Below are 22,394 nucleotides of genomic sequence, written 5' to 3' on the forward strand. Positions count from 1 at the left end.
TCTGGACATGTAGCCAACATTACCCACCCTGATTTTTAGCAAAACTATAGCTTTTATATGGACGAATTAAAAACCAAAGTCTTTCTTTGGTTTTTAAGTCGTCCATATAAAATCTATAGTTTTGCTAATTTTGGCAATAAAGGCGATTGATTCAAAAATGAACTCGATATCGTAAATACATTCCTCTTTAAAATGAATGGGCAATGTTATCCTGACTTAATTTATTTCCTCCATATAATTGAAGTGTTCTTAATTTGTGGCAATTAGTAAAAAAAACTAAGAAAAAATAATGGTAAGCCCTTTTGGAATGATGGGACTAACACTGTTGAAATGAGTTTCTTTCAGCATTTTTTCTCAGCAGTGATCGTTCCGAAATGCCAGTAGTTTGTAGCTTGTGAGAAATAACAATTTAATATAAAAATTGACGTGAAAAAGTGCCTGTGAAGGTCTAATTTCTGAATAAATGATTTGAATTTGAATTTGCAAATATATAACCTGGAATTCCACGGGAGTGAAGCCCCGGGGTCGCGGTATCAAAATATTTTCAAAATTTCTTTTCTAAGTTTCAAATTACGTGTGTCAATTCGTAAGCAATGAAGAAGGATATCATAATAAGGCTTTTGATAAATAAATAACCTGCCGAACAATCTATACCATTATGCATTACGTATATATACCATGGATAGTATAAATTACTATTAACCACTGTTACTAGTGGGATAAATTAGTGACATATAGTATGAATATACAATCAATATACAGATACATATAGACCACCTCGGTGGCGCAGTGGTAAAGTGCTTGCCCCTGAACCGAGAGGTCCCGGGTTCGATCCCCGGTCGAGTCATGTTGGAAAATGATCGTTTTCTGATTGGCCCTGGTCTTGGATGTTTATCTATATATGTATTTGTTATAAAATATTGTATTGTTAAGTTTTATTTATCCCATAACACAAGTCCCGAACTTACTTTGGGGCTAGCTCAATCTGAGTATATATATATAGATTTGAACGAGGTCAACGACAGAGCGATCGCGGTCACATACTGTTCGAACACTGTTTTGAATAAGCATTCCGACTCGACAAGAAGTAAAAAAAATAAATATATAAATATTTTTATTATTTTGAAATTACTATTACGATGCGTAAAATAACGATTATTTAACAATTCTATGGCATTTAGCAATGTAGCTACGTTACACCTTGATTTGTCAAGAGAAATTATACAAATCACCTACTCTGCACTTCAATATTCTCCGGACACAGTAAACATAAAACTAAATCCTAAGTGAGGTCGCCTTTTACTCCTAATCTGCCATAGAAAATAGACTTTTATAAAATAGAATGGACACTTCTCAAGCACACTATTCATCCTTCCATATACGAGTATTTGAAACTCACTCACTCATTCCCTCACCGCATTTTCCCATCACAATATTAATTGTTTTCATTCATTACCGGTCCGTTTTACCACTTTCTGATGAAATATTATATTGTAATCTGACAGATAAAACTATCCGCTAGATAAATCTGCCTGATATTATGATGTTGGGAACTTGTATCTTCAGCACTATTAAAGTTTCATAGAGTTCCACGCAAGGCACCTATTAGTTAAATTTAGAAAAATATATGTCCGTGTATTATTTTTTTATTTTACTTTGGACAACCTCGGTGGCGCAGTGGTAAGATTCTTGCCAGTGAACCGAGAGGTCCCGGGTTCGATGCCCGGTCGGGTCATGATGGAAAATGATCTTTTTCTGATTGGCCCGGGTCTTGGATGTTTATCTATATATGTATTTATTATAAAATATAGTATCGTTGAGTTAGTATCCCATAACACAAGTCTCGAACTTACTTTGGGGCTAGCTCAATCTGTGTGATTTGTCCCAATATATTTATTTATTTATTATAGTGACGTCAATAACAAAGGCAAACAAAGACAACTCCAAGATTGTTATGGGAGCAAAACCACAGGACACACATGTAGCTAATAATAATAACAATAATCTGTTATATATTCTACTGTTAAGAAGTCTCTGGACGATGGCTATCGTAAACTTCGTCACTCTCCATTCCATGTGGCCCATTACTCCTACTCAGCCGCTAAATAAAATAAATACGGATTACACGGAGTCCAGGATAAACATTGCTTTTTTTCTCGTTTTTTGCGCATTGTTACTGCAAGGATTTCGAGATTTATATTGTTTAGGATAATTTGAAAAAAATATGGTGAAAAACTCTTCTAAAGTCAGTGACTAATTTCAATGAATATGCGAATTTAAGTAACAGGACTCCAAAGTTTCCTTAGATTTATCAAAATACAATATATTTACTCTTAATGAAGTACAACATTAAGTGCTTTGCTGTAAGTAATCATCTCGTCGATAGATGGCGCTGCTATTATAAAAAGAAATTACGTTTTTGTCATTTGTTCGACGGGCGAAGCTGCAGGTAACAGTTAATATGTATAATATGTTAAATTTACATTAAGTATAAAACAAATATGTAATATTAAATGTTCAATGTTATTTCCATGACTAAATAGTAATTATGTGTCAAGCATAAACAATTTATTTTTATCAAATTCTTCTAAGTATCAAACACATCGCCCGCCGCGAAATTTTACCTTAGCGATATTTTCTGAAAAAATGATGATTCTTCAATACTTTTACCATTCCCAACCAATTAGTTATAAAATGTGGTTGAAAATTATATTCCTTGTAATTATTTTTAAATAAAGTTTCTCCGGTAAGTAATATATTTAAAAAAAAATGTTTCACAAAAACAAAAAGAATATTATCACGAAAATCAGTGTAGTAAATACTGGAAGCCGTAATAACGTAGGTACCAATTCCATTATCTCTGTTTTGCTTTTTTAATCTACGATTTGTTTCCTTGATCAATGTTTTATAACAATAAGTTAATTTCTAATGTCAATTTAGAACTCCAGTGTGAAATTATTCATATATTTAAAATGTTGATTTTGGAGTTAAGTGTAAAAATATAATCATTGTATTTTTATTTCTATTTCATAGGAAACTTGAAGGGAACAGAATGTGACCATAATGGAGGGCAATGTCAATCTTTCTACTCACACAGAGGATGTGAATTAGGACGGATGAAGTATGCCTGTTATGGTATCGGATCTTTCTGCTGCAGAAGTTTAGTTAATAATAAAAATAAATCAAAAAGAGGGAAAAAGAAAAGAAAATACTACAGAGGAATCCATTAATTTGATTGCAACGTTTCACCAGTTATAATAAAACTAGATGCCACGAATAAAACAATTTAAATAAATAAATAAATTTATTAGGACAAATCACACAGATTGAGCGAGCCTCAATGTAAGTTCGAGACTTGTGTTATGGGATACTAACTCATCGATACTATATTTTATAACAAATACATATATAGATAAACACCCTAGACCTGGGCCAATCAGAAAAAGATCATTTTCCTTCATGACCCGACCGAAGATCGAACCCGGGGCCTCTCGGTTCTGTGGCAAGAACTTTACCACTGCGCCACCGAGGTCGTCAACAAATTTAATAAGATATTGTTTATTAAAATTTTCCTTCAGAATCAAGATAACAGGAAAATCATGTGATTTATCTACTGTCAAACTTTAAATTAGTTTTGTGATAAAAACGAAATTTTTATGTTAATAACCGGCCAAGTGTGTGTTGGGCCCGCGGAATTAGTAGGAGGTACTACGGAGTACCTACTAATTTACGCCACGTTGGGCCACGCACAGTATAGGGTTATTGACTAATGGTAACTTGAATAAAATCTGACAGACCAGAATTAGCACTAACACATCCGAAATGAATGAAACGGCGAAGCCCAAGCAAAACGCAGCGGGACTCAGCTCTAACTACGCAAAGTGACAATGTGTCATGGCTCTTGTACGTTTTCCGTCAACGGACGTCAAAACAACGCAGAATAACGAGTATACGGGGCCATGCGTATTAAAATCCCCGTGTTGTCAACATCACGCCAATTATTTAAGTAAATTTCTTTTGGCACTTGTAAAAAGTCCACGGCAATCTAACAACCTAACTTGACTATACATATATTAAAAGCAAATTATGTTAAGTTAATTTTTAAATGTCATCAAATTCGTCACACGAGCACACCTAATTACATTGGCAATAAAAGCTGTGGTGTGTATTAACGATTTTATTTACTTCTCTCATTAGTTTTAAACATGTCATTTGTTGTTTCCAAGTTTGTTTTCGTTATTTTCCTTGCAATATTTGGGTTCGCCCTGGGAGGTAAGCTCCTAATTATTATAAGGTGAAGATTGTAGAATAGCATTGACATTTGTTTATTCTAAGTTATCTTGATAAGCTAGATGAGCTACATAACTAGTAAACCTGCCGGCCTACCACCTATATTGAACAGTTCTGTCTCGTGACAGAACTGTTCAATACCATCTACCCGGCAGGTTTCGATAATCTGCCCTTGTAAAAGCCGGCATACGATAAGGTATCTACAAAAATATGATATCATCGTGAGGAGACCTGCACACTGGTTGGCAGTTTAAGTTCACTAGTATGTGTATGCGATTATTTGCCACTAGATGCGGTCGTCAAAGTTAAGTCAGATGCTTTTAGGTGACTTGAATAAAATCTGACAATACTGTTAGCAATTAACACACTCGAAAAGAAAGATGTGACAAACAGGATCTTAAAACACATGTCGACAAGGATGATATGCGTAACAATTGTCTAACAACTAGGGATGCTAACGACCGAAGTAGTGACAATAAAGTAGAAAAACACACCCTGGGTTCCGACGCTCAACGACTGAGAAAGGAACCAGAAAACGCTCAGATGAGAGAGATGATCGATAAAACAGCGAACGAATGTTGCAGTGGTTCGGTTAGTAGTCTGATTGTCCAAACTACTGCAATTTTTTGCAGAGTAGCAGTAATTTACTATTTACAGATATAAGAAACCTTTGTATTGAGCGGGGAGGAGAGTGTATACCTAGTGGTTTTCCCTGCAATTCACGTGTTTTTTTGAAATACTCTTGCAGTCCAGATATTGGAAGTTATTGTTGCAAGCGTTCTTTACCTACAAGTAAGTAGTAGATGAGTAGTGCAAAAATCGCTGGAGAGGTCATGCATGTTAAAAACCTACAAGAAAGTGTTTTTAACTCATCTTGTTGTATATTGAATTCTATAATTCATCGACGAAAGGATATCGGAAAACTCGTTATAGATCTCAAATGGGCGGAACTCATAGAAAGGAGGTGATGATAGATGGAGTAAGATACTAACAAAGTGGTACAACGTAAAAGACAAATCCGATAGTTAGATGGGTCAATGACTAAAGAAAAACCTTGTTTCGGGCACGGGCAAAAGATTATGATATATGAAATAATCATGTGTATTTATGCATACATAAAAACAAACGTTTATTTAGAAATGGTTGTGGTCCAATTAAATTCGCCCGGGATCAAAAGATTCCCAATTTGAATCCTATCCCACCGCTGCCACAGAGTTTATATACGCCATCTTACTCTTGTGTAAATCGTTTTCATATACCATCACGTATATTTGATTGATATTGTACACTGGTTAACTACATAAAAGTCATGACAGCTGACTTGAATAAAATTTGACACCATTATCGATAATTTAAAAATTAACATTTATTCTGAAATTTTACCTTCACAGGCATTTTTCAACTATTAGATATACCGCCTATTATATAACGAAAGACTCATTAATTTGTTCATCATTATTATCAGCCATTTTAACGTCCCTACGCTGTGGCACTGGCTTATCTTACGGATGGATGAAGAGTAATGAGCCATGTCCTACCACGCGGTCTCATTGCTGATTGGCAGGTTTTGACTGACTGCAAATACAACCGAGACGTGCCTGCGAAGGACTGATTTATCAATAATTGATATTATGTGTGATTTTTTTGATAAAAGTTTTTTTTTTAAAGCTTATTTGCGACACACCGAGTGCGAGTCAAAGAATGGAGTGTGTGAACCATTTTACTGGGGTTCTATTTGCCGATCCCTAATAAATTTGAACTACGAGTGTGGACCGGGAGCGCAATGCTGCAAAAACCCTGTTTTGTTACAAAATGACAGAATATCTGTAGGCAGATAAACCTAATACATCTATGTTAGTAAATTTCGTATTTTCTTAGAAGTCTCATTGTGTGAACAGTCTTACCCATAACATTTCAATTAAAATAGAGTTTTTATCTAAAAACTCTAATTATTACAATCGTGGTTAATAAATATTTTGCTTTTGAATATATAGAATATTTTATTGAAATTTGATTTATTGTCAACTAAATACAACAATACGTACTGTGAAGCAACCAATCGTCTGCTGCGCAAGCCATTGTATGGCTTGTACGAAAGTCCGCTTCCGCATCTGCCAGTTTATCGCGAACAGACTTTCGCGATAAAGTCATAAACTACTGCACGGATTTTCTTGCGGTTTTCACCAATAGATAGCGTGGTTCCTAAGGAAGATTTAGGTGTATAATTTATTACCCAAGTGAAGCCGGGACGGACCGCACGTGTTAATAATAAATAATAAATTACACCACTAAACTTTCCTCAGGAACTTTGTTTTATAATTATATAAGGATATAGGTAGTTGTTCCATAATGAATTCACAACAACGTATCCTACTTTTTGTTGAGAGCAGTCCAAATCTATTTGTTTCGTATAGTAGCTTTTTTAACACAATTTTAAACTTCGCTCACTTCGCTCGCTCCGCTTTATGTGCTCACAAGCTCTATCTGACCTTACCCACACAGTTTGAGTTATAATTGTTAGGTTTCTTTCGTTGCGGAGGGTTAATGTCCCCTGACAATCTCGTCCATTAGAGCTGTAGCATTTGCTGCATCGGCTTTCTTTTTCAAATCAGGGTCATGGTGATATTATTATAAAATAATAAAAATATCTAGAACATATTATCAACACTCGATTTGAAAAAATTGATAAATTCATTATACAAGTTTATCGTTATATCTAAAGAAATAACGCCAATCAACTTGAGGACATCTAATATCAGAGATACGCAACAGAGGGACTCATTGTACTAAAGTTCTGAAATCTAAATGGTGTTGTTGACAGTCCAACTCACACTTAAATAGTATAATTTTATTTTGATTAACATAAAATCAATTACTATATAACACGTTTTTAAAACAAATTATAGTGAACATGACTTAAAATTCGTCACATCACCGTATCGAATTTCGTAATAATAAAAGCTGCGAAAATTTATTGTGGATTTTATTTATTTTTCACGTTTTAAATATGGCGTTCGTTGGTTTGAAGTTTCTTCTAGTTCTTATCGTCGCAGCATTTGCGACTGCTCAAGGTAAGATCAGATTTTAGATCAGATTTTAGATAATATTTTTTTTTACATACACAACCAGGTGTAAATATGAAACTAAAAAATATTAAATACAAATTTACTAATACGAAAATAGAAGTAGTTATAAAGCTACTACTTACTTATTTTCATAAAACTTTCTTTGCACAAAAAAAATGTTCTTTGTAAAAAATAACGATATTTATGGTACTGGTATTTTTTTTCTTTATTTATTATATTGGGTACGTGTATGTAGCTATAGTCATTTTTTATTGTATAAGTAATATATAAATCGTAGTTATATATCAATCTCCTTCCTCACTGTTAATATACACACACGCACACCGTTCGCACACTGATTCAGGTCTCATCTGAAAATCAGTGTATCGCCCCCTGGGTGACATGTGTACTGAGATGGGCCTTTTTGTATTGCTGCAACACAGAATACTAACAACTTACAATTGTGCTTTGTGAATATACCTTGTGTTTTATTTTTAGTCTGGTTGTGTATTGTGTTGTTGTTTTACAAATAAATGTTTTATCTGTCCATCTATCTACTGATAAACATTAATATATACTGTAGCGGGAGCTAGGTGATTATGCTCGACCGCCACAAAGGGTAGATCTTCCCGCCAGGCTAGGTGTTGCGTCTGAGGAACCGCACGGCTCCGACGGTGTCATGTCGGAAGTTGTATTTATGCTTCCAATCGAAAACGCACTGTCTGCGCGGTCTAGGCTTGTTAGCTGTCCATAGTGAGTCGACCGTCGTGCCATCTGTCCGTAGTGTCCTGGATCACTTGTGTGGCTTGTTATTCGTTGCATTTGGTCGGCTTTTTACATGTGGCGTGGTAGATGTCGCCACATACCCTTTACCTGATCACCATAAACATTAACTAATAATTTAAATCAGGATATAGAAATATAATTATTTACATTTATTTGTATTATAACTATATTACTTAATACTCGTTATATGCAGAAATTCAAGAAGATAAGCTTGAGGAATTAACAAACTACTTTTGCATTTATGATAAATTTATTTATTTATTTATACAATAGTAGCATTTACTAATTCTATACTTTCATTTCATAGTTTTAATAGAAATTATAATAATACTCGTACGTACTAAGATAAATTCTTGATATCTTCGCAATCCTTTAAAAAATCCGATGAAATTGACTCATAGAATAACAAAATTGAATTCATACATCATAAGAATTTACTATAAAATTATTCGACATAATTAGTAACACATTTGACATATCCTCTGGTGCTAATAGTACCATAATAATCGTACTAATAATATAAATGCGCAAGTTTGTGAGGATGTGTGTATGTATGTGTGTTTGTTACTCTTTCATGCAAAATCTACTGGACGGATTCTTATGAAATTTGGTACATGGGTAGAATATAACCTGGAATAATACATAGGGTACAATTTATCCTGAAATTCCCACAGGAGCGAAGCCGTAGAGCGAAGCTAGTTATATTATAAATGTAATTAAGTATCTACTTTTAATAGTTTTTCTATATGTCACGTGATTAAAGCAATTAATTTTTTAATATTTTATGTAAGGATAATTTGAAGGTTCGGTTTCGGTTGCAAGTTAAATTCAGAACTTAATATTGTGCCAACGGCAATGTTGGTTTACCGATCAGTTGCGATCAGAAATCTAGTGAAACTATTTTCGCGACATGTATAAATCGATGCAGATGCGATCCAGCAGGTCTTTATTAATAAAATTCCAAGCCTGTCTATAAAATGACACTCTTGCGCAGGTTGTACATTAAACAGTTTGGTTTTATTTTAGTTCAGAGTCAGCAAAGATTGCGATCATCAGAATGCACCAGGCTTGGAGGGACGTGCGAACCTCTACTCCAATTTAGTCACTGCAAATCCGGTGAAAGCTTACCATATAGCTGTACCCTTTATGGACTCAGATGTTGCAAACGTAGTAAGTCGTTTGAATCGTATCATAGATTATTATTGAATTGTGTTGTGATACTTTTACTTTTACACAAGATTTTATTTATCCTGTCCCGATGTTTGTCTGCTATCAATTCTTCTTTATAAACATTCTTAGAAACTGTAAGTGGGCTATATCTGTACAAAGGAGATATTAAAAAAAAATATCTATGGGGGGTTTAGTTGGCGTATCACGCAAAAGTTACTGGATGGAATTTAATGCGGTTTGTACAGTTGTATAGCGGACAGTCTAACTTAAAAACTGGTATAGGTTTCATCACGATACGTTACTTAGATCCTGAGATATCTATGTAATAATAAGCCATGAGAAGACGCACGAAATGAAGTGAAGGAGTCTGCTTTTGAGTGAGAACATTGGAAGGAACTCCACCGACAAGAGCCTCGCTCTGATGATGATGGACGCTCGAAATAAACGCAGGCGAAGTTGCGGTCAAAAGCTAGTCGTGAATAGAACTGAAGAACTTGACCTTAAAAGCAGCGATAATGTTTATACTCCATAAATTTTTAATTATGCCAAAAAATTCAAAGTCCCTATTAATACATGTGAGTAATCAAAATTTAATATTATCGTTCATCACCAAAGTTATCGAGGTTCGCGTCTATCCCAAAATATCAATGAATTTATGGACGTAGTTTGAAACTTCAATTATTCCAATTCATAGTTTATCGTGTTCTCTCGCTCTCGCGTGCAATGACACTGGCATACGTAAAAAAAAATGAATTGTCAGAATTTATCAATGAAAATCGACTTTGTGTGAACCAATGCTGCAGTGGTTCATACAAAGTCGATTTTCAGTGCAGCACTAAACCTACCTTTACTATGAAGCGTCAGTGTGTCACACTCAGACACACTGACACTGACAGAAGTCAGGTGGCACACTATAATTTTTATAACCATTCATTATAGATTTCTTTGGATTAAATTTAGGATTTCGATTTTTTTATGTCTTGCCTATATTATTATTATTATGCAGAATTAAAAAATTATGGTGTATTTTCATCTAGAAATTTGGTACAATTTTTTCCATATTTCATCTGATATCTTCATTATAGTAAATGTTATTTCAAAAAAAATAGGGATAGAAAGGAAGCCCTTTGTCCGACAGTGGGACACAAATGCAGGATAGAAAAAAAAAAAAAAAATATAGATTTATATTCTTTTCACAGAAAACGAATGCGAAGAAAATGGTGGAGTGTGTGAACCTTTTTACTTCGGCTCACAATGTAAGTCTGGTATCGGGTTGAACTACAGTTGTAATAGGACAGGAGCTATGTGCTGTGCCCCTTCAATGTAACAACGACTATGTATTATGATACAGAAACCTTGTATAATACGCTATGTATTGCATAAATAAAATCACTATAAAACGAATTTTTAAAACATTTTTTTCGTAGCCCTTTGCGCATATAATTTTATTTTCAACTTTGTAACTCTGTATCTTTATTTTATTGTTTCAATCGTTATTCTGTGAAAATTAATGGTTATTATTTACGCAGACTTTGGGCTCCACAGCCGATAATATAAAAAGAAACATGTAAAACGAAAGAAAGATTTTGACTTCAGCTACATGCCATCTTAACATAACACAGTTTAGATGTTGCTGATGTTGATAAAGTCCCAAAATATTGTACTTATACATATGTGAATATGTTGATTTTCGACGTTGCTAACTGATCTGTCACAAGCAAAAAGCCTAGGTAGTCTAGTGAGCTCTAAATAAAACCTTACCGTCACCTTAGAAGAACGAGTGGACTATAATAGATAGAGGCTAGTATGGCGCAGTGGTAAAGTGCTTGCCTCTGAACCGAGAGGTCCCGGGTTCGATCCCCGGTCGGGTCATGTTGGAAAATGATCTTTTTCTGATTGGCCCGGGTCTTGGATGTTTATCTATATATGTATTTGTTATAAAATATAATATCGTTGAGTTAGTATCCCATAACACAAGTCTCGAACTTACTTTGGGGCTAGCTCAATCTGTGTTATTTGTCCTAATATATTTATTTATTTATATTTATTGATTTATACATAATTTTGTAACCAACCACGTAATTCGAAAATTGTATACAATTTGTTAAAAATGTAGGTTAAATACTACAGTGTTGGAAATATTTGTCCATACTTAGTAGATACCGTTATTTTGATTAGATAGAAATAAATTGTTGAATTAAGATTTAACAGAGTTGGCCACAAAGTTCGAGACTTGTGTTATGGGATACTAACTCAACGATGCTCATAACATATATCGATAAGATAACCATCCAAGCCAATAGATAATTTTCCATCAACCTAGTACGATGACCATTAAGGGCACAGAGGTCGTCAAAAAAATATGCAATTAGGTTTCATCACTGCTTAGATCCCGAAATATCGATTATATTATGTTATGAGCGGACGAAATAAATGCGGGATAAAAGCTAGTAGAACAAAAATGAGGCTATTGGTAGGTCGGTTTCTGTGGTTACTTATTGGGAGACCAACGACAGGAAGATTCCTGTGGCCACTTATCGGTTTAAATTTTGATGGCTTTTAGACACGAAAAGATAGAAATATTGTGCATTTTATACTATATCCTTTCAGTAATATTGCCTGCAAAAGTTGTGTATAGCTATTAATTTGCCTCGCAAATACGTAATGTCACGTAGTATAGTTTGTGATCCGTTACATCATAATATTTATATTATTATATTATATTTTAATATCCATGTATTACGGCCGTGTAATTGCAATATTTATATGTCATACATAGGCAAATTACGTAGAGAATGAATGTCTGGCTGTGACAGGCCTGGCCATGGCAGTAGGGGCAAACCCAAGAAGTGTTGGCTTTGATGTCGATTTAAATGGCAGACAATTAATTGGTTTGTTAAGTTTGTTATAAATAATCATTAAAATATTGACGTGTGGCTAGAATTGCACCACTCCATATCCTCCTGTGGATGTCGCATAAGGCTATCAAAGCACAGGCAACAATGGTACTCCCAAGGAGAATTGACGTCAGGCGACCGGCCGGTTCTCAAATTACAAAATTTCAAGGTTATTTAAACGCAGAACATGGGCTTCGCGGTGTCACAGCCTTTAATGCACCGGGAAAATGAGGAGATGAGAGAGAAATAATTATTACATCCTTCTCTGTCCTGAGCCATCCTTATCCAGTTGTTACTAGCAATTTCCATTACATCGTCGACCCATCCAGCTGCCGGCTGCCAAATCTATTTTGTAATCATTATAAATATCGTCATTCAAGAAGTACTTGAATCTGGACATCATCCTTGGACCAGATTTGTTGGAGAAACGATGTGACCGAATTAAAATACATTATCTTCCTCATTGCGCGTCGATGGAAAACCCGAAAATCCGGCTACTAAATTATTTCTTGTCAGAATTGAGCCACCTCAGATAGTTTCTTCAGAATCTGCCAGAGTACATATGATTGGGTACTAAAAACAGGCGAGCAGATGAACTATTGGATTATGTCAAGCAATTTCATTCATTCGTTCATAATAAATAACATGTTTTATGTATTTAAGTTTTTATTTCTACCTGTGATTTGCACTAAGTCTGCACATTTGGAGAAACGTCACCTTCTTCGCAGACGCTTTCCGTGTTAGTGGAAGCTGAAGTGGTATATCATGGATAGTACTTGAGTGGTAATAGATCGCAACACCAAGTGCCTATGCCACCGCAGTCGTATGGCAATCTGTTGCAAGGAACTCCAGGTAATATTGGAAGACACTTCCCAAAGTTTTTTTGACATTCAGTTCTTGGCAGTGCGGATAAGTGTGTAACTAAAACATAAAAATTTGACATGATTTTGATAATGTTAACAAGTAAAGATAATTTATTACATTATTATTATATACTATCTTTAGCCCGCAGCTTCGCCCGCGTTAATTTCATAGCAAAATCTCAGTAATTTTTTGCAAGACTGGTGGGAAACATATGTGATTCAAATTCGCATTTTTTCTCATCTTTAGTTAAATTTCCTGTTTCCCGCTGCGTGTCTCGTCGCAAACGTGTCCAATCCCGCTTCCTGCTATGTAATGTAGATATCCCGTACCGTTTCCTACATATTATGTGCCATCATGTTTTTCGCAAAGTGTCCCGTCCCGTTTCCCACTACGTGTCTCCTTCCCATTTCCCGCTCCGACTCCCACTTCCGCTTTCTGCAACGCGTGCCGTCCCATTTTCCATGACGTTTTAAGTTCCGTAACAAGTAAAGATAATTTAACTATTATTATATATTATTAAGTATAATTAATACAAAGTTAAAAACTCTTATGATAGAGACAAACAGACAAACTCAGCCAAAACAGTCTGAAAATATTTAGATCGACTTATGGCAAACATCGTTTTCTTTAACGAGTGTGGAATTAGAAATCATTTCATCAAAGTTCAATCAATTAATTTATTTATTTGCATAAAATGTAGGTACAAAAGGTTTAGATCATAATAATATGTCCCTTATGCATTTTACCTCTTGCGGAGGTATGCAAAATTACATTGAATAAAATAGTGTAAAAAAAATTAAATTAATTTAAATGAAAAAGCTTACTATAAGAATTTGCACGAGCGAATATTAGTACAAAAATTAACTTCATCATCCACATTTTTGACGTTAGCAAAAATAATGAGCAAAACTAACTTTAACTAATAGGTAATTTTATTAACCTAATATTTGCAATCATTAAAATCACCATTGTATGTCCAATCGAAGCAATGTAATGATTAATTTCAATTAAAAATTGCGTGTTAAGATAATTAAACAAATGTCATGTTTTTTTTTAATTTATGTATTTTTAATAGCCATGCTTGTACAAGGTTTTTTATTAGTGAACCTCGGATTTCGAAGAGCACATGTAACAAATAAATACATCTATCGTATCTGTCTACAACGTGCTCATATCAAAGATGTCGATACTGTATGGCGGAAGAAGAAATCTGGACTTCGCTCAGATCAGAGAGCAAAGAAAAAAACCTACGCTTTTTTTAAATACATTTTTCTAGCTGTCTTATTCAAAATTGTATGTTGTATTTTGTTTTTGATGTAATAAAATGTTTTTACTTCGACGAAATAGAAATTACGCCGTTTTAGCCACATTACAGTTAAATCTGTGAAATTGAATAATAATTTCTCATTTGCTGAATATCATTCCTCACCAGAACGAAACTGCTATGTTTTTAATCTAAAATAACTAACTTTAATTTACACATAAACCTATAAAACATAAAGATTACGTTGATATGAATTAGATATGTTTGAAAAATTAATTATATTTAAAGACGTTGCTCGTTTTCGCTTACTAAAACGTTTGCGTTTTCTGGAATTAATGAAATTCATTTCAGAAAAAAAACCACGCACCGGTAACCCGTATCGGGTTGCATGGACCGTGGTGTGTACTTACCATCAGGCAACACATGACAACCGCACGGTGAAGTTGCTATCGAATAAATTTGACAATGATGTAAAACAAGATAGCTTTTATAATTTGCTAATTTAGATCAAGTAACATTGTCATCAAGAACATCGTTATTTAATTTGACCAATGTGCACGTGGCATAGGCCCGGCGATGAGGCTAAGATATCGCGTATTCCCAGTTACACTCCATAATACCTACAAGACAGGGGTCAATAATAAATAAATAAATATATTAGGACGAATCACACAGATTGAGCTAGCCCCAAAGTAAGTTCGAGACTTGTGTCATGAGATACTAACTCAACGATACTATATTTTATAACAAATACATATATAGATAAACATCCAAGACCCGGGCCAATCAGAAAAAGATCATTTTCCATCATGACCCGACCGGGAATCGAACCCGGGACCTCACGGTTCAGTGGCAAGATAAAAATAAACCTTACAAATGTTAAGTTTTTCCAACGCCGTCTGTCCGATATTGTGCTTTTTAGTTAATGTTCTTAAGCCTATGTTGATAAAGAATTTGTCTTTGGTCAAGTTGTATGATAACCACGGGAGGATAAGGAGCGGTCTCATTATAGAGCGGGACGTCAGTCCGCAAGACGGACGTCCTGCTGTCTCACGCACCTACAGGACGACGTGCTAGAAAAGAGATTTAGCGCGGCCGCATACGTTCGGGTCCGAATTAGGATTCCTGATGAAGTTTTCACATTCGGAATTCCGTGATAGATAGAATTCATTTTGATACTAAGGCACATGTTCGGTTTTTGTTTCGGTAATTTTGTATTCGGTATCTAAATTGTGTTTCACATCGATATATATATATATATATATATATATTATAATCAGCACTCGGATCACAATCATAACCTATTTTGATATACCTTTTGACTTGTACTTTTATATATTATTAGAAAGAAAAAAAAAACATTGTAAGAAACAATAATGGTAAGCCGATCTGGCATGATAGGGACCAACACTGTTCAAATGAGTTTCTTTCGGCATTTCTTCTCAGCAGTGGTCGTTCCGAAATGCCAGTAGTTTGTAGCTTGTGAGAAATAACTATAAATATAAAGATTGACGAGAAAAAGTGCCTGTGAAGGTCTAATTTCTGAATAAATGATTTGAATTTGAATTTTGAATTTGAATTTGAATTTAAACCGACCAGCAGTGTTGTCACTTTAGCTACATAACGAATCACTTTTTTTTATCAAGGATTATAAAGAGAAGCTTGTTGGCAAAATCATCGTTTTGTCTAACGAAAACACAAAAAAAAAAAAAACGGTAAAGAATTTCCAGAACGGTCGAGTAGTATCTTAATTGTATTATTTTTTACGACCTCGGTGGCGCAGTGGTAAATTGCTTGCCTCTGAACCGATGGTTCGATCCCCGGGCAGGTCATGATGAAAAATGATCTTTTTCTGATTGGCCCGAGTCTTGGATGTTTATCTAAATATATATTTGTTATAAAATATAGTATCGTTGAGTTAGTATCCCATAACACAAGTCTCGAACTTACTTTGGGGCTAGCTCATAATTTATGAGTTTTTTTTTTTAATGATTAGATTTATTAACAAAATTACTGCAAATCGTGTCGTATGCGTATCGATCGTCGGATTAATGCCAAAAATGAAACATATTAAATGTGATCGATTCGATATGTTAGCGAGACTTAAATTTAATCTAGTTCAAAAACAGATGGGCTATATAAGTAAACTGCCGAGATATGTTGCTGCGTTTACTTCATGTGAAAATGTTGTGCAAAAGTCTATTCTTCGTGATTTTAGTGGTGTCTGTCATTGCCGGTAAGGTTAAACCTTCAATCTTCAGGTTTAAAAATATATATTCACGTTTTTCTGCAAATTACAACGATATTCTTTAATGTGCTCCAAAAAACATGCCATTGTATTTCTGTTGGAGTTTTCCTGTCGAGTTTTGTTTCATATTTTTTTTCTTTGTAGTAATATGGTCGGTATTTGAGTTGATATTTTCATTCCGTTTGAGACATTAGTCGTGACGTATGTATGTAATCAATATAGCGGATTATATTTTCATAGTTTTCAAGCTAAATTTTTGAAAATGAAAAATTGTTATAAGAGCTTTGATTAAATTGTTGTAAAATTTGTTCTTTCCATCTTATTCATTCATAAGAAGGCCGAATCCGAAGCACGGAGGAGTTCAAGATAACATTTTTGGTTACCCATCTAATGACCGAAGCGGTGGTGGTGTAATAGTTAAGACGCCTGGATCGAATAATCCCAGGTTCGAATCCTACTCGTGCCACGTGAGTTTGTATACTAATCTGACTCATGTATAAGTTGTTTACATCGACCACTACTTGCTTCCGATGAAGGAAAACATCGTGAGGAAATCTGCACACTGGTTGATTGTTAACTTGTGTGTAAAATGGAGAAGGTAATGGTAAACCACTCCATTACTAATGCCAAGAAAGTTTTTGTGTGTTTAATTCCACGTGGTAACGACAACGACCCTCAGCTATCTGGAATACGAATATGAAGAAGAATCTAATGACCGACCATTGTGAGAGTAACTTCACCGCCACTAGGTATCACAGGCCGAGCGCGCTAACCACTGAGCTTCCACGCCATTGAGCTCCTCCTGTTTCCATTCATTCAACCTTAAGAATATTCTCGTCGGTGTTGTTCTTTCCATCTCACTCTAACCCATGTTTTACAATATTTAAATTTATTTTGTATGTTTTTAGAGCACTGGCAACAGCCACAGTCTGAATGTGACTTCAGAGGGGGCGAATGTATGGCTGCTGTGGCCGATGAATGGGCGAAATGCGACGTGTCTTTGCCATTTTCTTGTGGTACAGTAGGAGGATTTTGCTGTATGAAACGTAAAGGTATTTGTCTCTGTCTTTAGTAGGTGTTAATTGTGAAATGGTGAATCTAATATTAACATTACAATGAAAGTATTGAGAATAACTGTCGTCAATACAATACAAGGATGATATGCGTTTTTTTTTTAAACCAATCAGGCTTCGATAAAAAATAAACGATTTTGGTCGCGACTTCGACCTATGGCGACAGTCGCAAGGACCGTGCAGCCGAAACCTTAATTATTAGACGAAAAAGTAGGAAAGCGGACCCTGGGCTCCGCAAAAGCTGCAGATACAACCGGGAAAACGCTCAGTTGAGAGAGAGAGAGAGACAGACAGACAATCCCCTAATTGTGGATGAGACTTGAATATAAAATTAATAATTAGATATAAATTTATTTAAGAGTTGCTATATTATAAATATTTAAGAGTTCAGTTGGATAATGACTCAATAATCTAATCTTATCCAAATTTATCATTTCATTAACGTAATTATTGATTTTACAGTGTATCAGGATGAATGCACTATCAACGGAGGAAGATGCCAGTACTCATTCTTCAGTTCAGAATATCCGAACCAATGCGACATTGCCGAGCTACCTTACAGATGTCCGTACACTTTAGGTTCAGCTATATGCTGCTTCCAACCCCCTTCCAACCCTTACCGGTACCCCCCAACCCCTTACACTTACCCAATTTATGACCCTCAGAATATGCTATTAGGCGCTTCTCCATCCCAGTCGAGTCCATTGGGTTCAAAGGCTAATTAAACGGTAGTAACAAAAGATGTTTACTTCATTCGTTTAAATCTATACAAATTCTATATAATTTTCTTCACAATTCTCTGTATCTACCTCTTATATATTTGGTTTAATGGAGTTTCGCGACAGTACAATCGAAAAAAAGAAAATTTGTTTTCATTAAAGAACCACTTTTTATTTACTCATTTGAAAGTCTGTTCCACGAAATAACGAATTTTTTTTTCAAAATGCTAGACTTAACGTTTAACGCATTATTTATCATTCAATAATGCATACTAATATTCTTTCCTTATCCAACGTTTTGTTCTCAGTCAAAAATATATTGAGTTATATTGGTAAGTGCATAAATTTAGATTTATTTAATGCACATATTCAGACATTGATTGGTGTTTCAATAATTTTTGTCCCTCGTGAGTTATATTATCAAACCTTCTGATCGACCTTCGTCCTTTTAGATCTTCTTCAATGTTCAATACATATTATCTCTCTGCTCTATCGCTAATTAGTTACAATTAAAATTTCTAGATACAAGTTAATAATATAATTACAAAACATATATATTTGTTTCTATATGCCAATGTATTCGAACTAAATTATGATTGAAACGTGTCTTTGATTACCAATGAATTTATTATTGATAAATGTTTACCAACAATTGTGATTTAATTTTTGTTTATTACAATAAGAATATATATTTTATTATGCAGTACATACCATGTTTTTACAATTTTATCCATATACTCTATGCGTGCGTCGCTTTTGATGATTGACATAATTCAATGAACAGTCTGCCACAGAGAAATCTGACCCCCCGAGATTTGAATACCATCTCTTAGGGGGTCAGATTTAGGGGTTCAGTACACAAAAATGATCTCTTGGACTATTTTTCACTCTCCTTGTAAATTATAGTTATCAAGTAAGTATATTAATTTAAATAATAATAATAATCCAATTTGTGAATAACATCGAGATCTCGACCTACGGTTGGTATACAGTAGACAGCCGCAGTGGCCATGGCATGGCATTTGGACATGGCAAAATATCTTTCTCGAATTCCAAATTTTTGCGCGGTTATGGCAGAATGCATAGATGGAGTTAACTATCACGACCACCTGATTTTAATGCTGTATTCTGACAAATTAATATGATTTATTATGATTTGTGTCATCAATATGCCCTTGCGCAGCGTATCACGTTGAGCGTGTGTTATAATGAAACTTTCTACTTCATCATATCATTTTCATTTATTAACAGTCTGTGCAGAGTTCTGTAAGTCTGTCCTAGTGAAAATAATAAGAATGTTTTTACACGTGTACGTGTCTAATTGTCACATAATTCCTTTTTCATACTTCTATGCTATATTATAAATACTTATACACGTTTGTTTATTTATTTTTATTTCATATTAAAACAATTGAAATTCGTGGTGATTTTTTATGTGAAAATTGTTGAAGTTCTGGAGAATGGCATAGGATAATTTGTGCTACGAGCGGAGCCGCTAGCAAAATAGATGACATTTCAATAAATAATTGCCTATGGTAAGCCTAAAATTACAACAATAAATAAATATTGTAAAACACTAGACCCGTAAAAAATTTATAATAAATAGAATTCGTTATGTTAAGCACGTTTTCTTATATAAATGAAGTAATTTTTACTCAAAACATTATTTTGTTTTAAACTTGCAACAAAATGAAGTTTTTCCTTATATTTTTGGTTTTGGCAGTCCTTGCTTCGGCTAACGGTGAGTATTTTTATTTTTATGTTTCAATAATTTGTTTCTTCTATTATATTTCAACTTAAGTCTTTAGATTTAAAAAAAGGTTATATAAATTTAATTCTGGAATACTCATATTTACCAACAAAATGTTCAATGGTGTTCTTTTTTTCATTACTCTTTATTTATCAGGTCAATGGGATTATTCATGCACTGCTCAGGGAGGAAAATGTGTCCCTAATAATTCTGAAAATGCGAGACATTGTAGTGATATATTGCCGGTGCCGTGCCGCGATCCAAATTATATGTGCTGCCGTAATCAAGGTATTAACAGTTATCTCATTAGAGAATTCTATTTATGTATTATTATAAAGAGGTAAACGTTTGAGAGTTTGTATGTTTGAGGCGAGTAATCTCCGAAACTACCAAAGCGATTTCAAAAATTCTTTCACAATTACAAAGGTGCTTTATCCAAGATTGATATAGGTTATATTTTATCTCAAAATTCCCACGGGAGCGAAGCCCCGGGCAACTTCTTCACCTGCGTTTTGGAAGCCGGCAGTAGACTTAGTTTAAGTAATTTTTTGACGTCAATAAGTGATGTATATCATTCTAAATTTAATAAAGACTTTTGAATTTGTCGTATATGAGCTCTTCTGAAAAGTAGCCTTGATTTATACGATTATTGATCCCAGAGGAATCACATATGTAAAGTTTCAGTAAATTGTAAATAGCTAAGAAATATCTCACGTAGGAGAAGTTTTGATCTCAGCATTAATATTAAAATAATAATGATAAAAAACCATATACTTAAAGGAATTTTGTAAACATGAGAGTGGGTGCTAGTCGAATCGAAAAACTACCCTTTGAAGAAATTGCAATTTTTTTGGTCAACATTGAAATAAATTAATAGACAAATAAACCAACTTATTTTAGCATTTATTATTAGTTAGGATTACGATAGATATAATTATAAGTACTGTGGAGGATAGCCGTAGATAGATCAGAAAATATCTTTATATTTAAGATAATTTACTTTACAAGACACAGATATAAGAACACTAGATGTTGCCCGGGGCTTCGCTCCCATGGGAATTTTGGGATAAAATATAGCCTATAGCAATCTTGGATAATGTATCTTTCTAACGGTGAAAGAATTTTTTAAATAGGTTCGGTAGCTTGGGTGATTACCCGCAAACTCAAACATACAAACTCACAAACGCTTACCTCATTATAATAATAGTATAGATTACATTGAAATAATAAATAATAATAAATATACTAGGACAAATCACACAGATTGAGCTAGCCCCAAAGTAAGTTCGAGACTTGTGTTATGGGATACTAACTCAACGATACTATAATTTTATAACAAATACATATATAGATAAACATCCAAGAATTGAAATGTTCTTATATCAGTGATCCACCATGTCCAGAGCACTGATATTTTTTCTCTAGTCCGCCAAATATGGATTTAAATATAATTTATTTTTAAAACTAATTACTACTACGCCAGAATCACTAAGTAACAATTTTATGTTATATAATTTATTTCCAGAACCTGCCACTACCGAATGCGAGTATAAAGGTGGAGAATGTATGCCCACAACACTTATCAGTGCCCAAAACTGTTTAACAAGTGGCCCTTATTCTTGTCACCCTAATGGACAAGTAATTTTAGGAGTATTTTGCTGTTTAAGATGGAAATACCCAACACATCAAGGGGTTTAAATAAAAACTAAATGAGCTTCAGTCTTCAATACTTATAACAAAATAAAATGAATAAAATTATCTTCTTTCTGCTTATTTAAATTTACAAAACAATGTCTACACGACAGTATCATGTTACACGTTGTATGCATACCCGGCGACGGCTTATTTCATACTTGTTTTACAATGTAACCAATTTTGAACACACACAACTTTTAAGAGCAACAATAATAAACTATATTCATTATATTTGGGATGAGTTTTGCATATTCACTAGTAGGTAATGCCCGGGGAGATTATTTCTGTTCACGCCAAGAGTACAAAGACAGGATATTATTAAATATATAAGTACAAAAAAACACAGTTTGAGGTAGCCCCATAGTAAGTTCGTGACTTGTGTTATGGGATACTAACTCAACGATACTATATTTTTTAACCAATACATATATAGATGATCATCCAAGACCCGGGTCAATCAGAAAAAGATCATTTTCCATCATGACCCGACCGACTAGGGACAATAGGTAACCATAGCATTCCCAAAAAGGGGTTCTGTATAATAAAAAGAAACGGTCAAATATTAGTTAGACT

General features: G+C 34.2%; 2 protein-coding genes and 3 long non-coding RNA genes across 5 annotated transcripts; 4 read left to right on the forward strand and 1 right to left on the reverse strand.

The window, feature by feature from the left end:
- The first annotated feature begins 2,552 nt into the window (after positions 1–2,552).
- On the forward strand, positions 2,553–6,152 carry LOC135309724 (uncharacterized). The gene is made up of 4 exons (XR_010369908.1): positions 2,553–2,746; positions 3,034–4,272; positions 4,948–5,082; positions 5,959–6,152. It is a non-coding gene; the product is annotated as an uncharacterized LOC135309724 (long non-coding RNA).
- A 1,062-nt stretch (positions 6,153–7,214) lies between these two features.
- LOC128670204 (uncharacterized) lies at positions 7,215–10,715 on the forward strand. Its single transcript, XR_010369907.1, has 3 exons — positions 7,215–7,361; positions 9,168–9,311; positions 10,511–10,715. It is a non-coding gene; the product is annotated as an uncharacterized LOC128670204 (long non-coding RNA).
- A 1,849-nt stretch (positions 10,716–12,564) lies between these two features.
- Positions 12,565–14,575, reverse strand: LOC128670207 (uncharacterized). Its single transcript, XR_008404740.2, has 3 exons — positions 13,897–14,575; positions 12,885–13,129; positions 12,565–12,756 (listed from the first exon to the last, which is right to left on the reverse strand). It is a non-coding gene; the product is annotated as an uncharacterized LOC128670207 (long non-coding RNA).
- A 1,873-nt stretch (positions 14,576–16,448) lies between these two features.
- LOC128670203 (uncharacterized) lies at positions 16,449–19,084 on the forward strand. Its single transcript, XM_053745683.1, has 3 exons — positions 16,449–16,572; positions 17,493–17,636; positions 18,120–19,084. Exons 1-3 carry the CDS (start codon positions 16,494–16,496, stop codon positions 18,380–18,382), a joined length of 486 nt encoding a protein of 161 aa, XP_053601658.1. The 5' UTR covers positions 16,449–16,493; the 3' UTR covers positions 18,383–19,084.
- An 884-nt stretch (positions 19,085–19,968) lies between these two features.
- LOC128670205 (uncharacterized) lies at positions 19,969–22,052 on the forward strand. The gene is made up of 3 exons (XM_053745686.1): positions 19,969–20,117; positions 20,283–20,414; positions 21,652–22,052. The coding sequence occupies exons 1-3, from the start codon at positions 20,066–20,068 to the stop codon at positions 21,822–21,824; spliced, it is 357 nt and encodes a 118-aa protein (XP_053601661.1). The 5' UTR covers positions 19,969–20,065; the 3' UTR covers positions 21,825–22,052.
- Positions 22,053–22,394: the final 342 nt, after the last annotated feature.

Source organism: Plodia interpunctella, chromosome 5, assembly GCF_027563975.2.
Source record: "Plodia interpunctella isolate USDA-ARS_2022_Savannah chromosome 5, ilPloInte3.2, whole genome shotgun sequence".
Taxonomy (NCBI): domain Eukaryota; kingdom Metazoa; phylum Arthropoda; class Insecta; order Lepidoptera; family Pyralidae; genus Plodia; species Plodia interpunctella.

Bases quoted from the DNA above. Each gene is read 5' to 3' on its own strand.
- LOC128670205 (XM_053745686.1), top strand. From the start codon at position 20,066: ATGAAGTTTTTCCTTATATTTTTGGTTTTGGCAGTCCTTGCTTCGGCT. The intron at 20,118-20,282 runs GTGAGTATTTTT...TTTATTTATCAG, and splicing joins AGTCCTTGCTTCGGCTAACG to GTCAATGGGATTATTCATGC. The intron at 20,415-21,651 runs GTATTAACAGTT...ATTTATTTCCAG, and splicing joins TATGTGCTGCCGTAATCAAG to AACCTGCCACTACCGAATGC.
- LOC128670203 (XM_053745683.1), top strand. From the start codon at position 16,494: ATGTTGCTGCGTTTACTTCATGTGAAAATGTTGTGCAAAAGTCTATTC. The intron at 16,573-17,492 runs GTAAGGTTAAAC...GTATGTTTTTAG, and splicing joins AGTGGTGTCTGTCATTGCCG to AGCACTGGCAACAGCCACAG. The intron at 17,637-18,119 runs GTATTTGTCTCT...TTGATTTTACAG, and splicing joins TTGCTGTATGAAACGTAAAG to TGTATCAGGATGAATGCACT.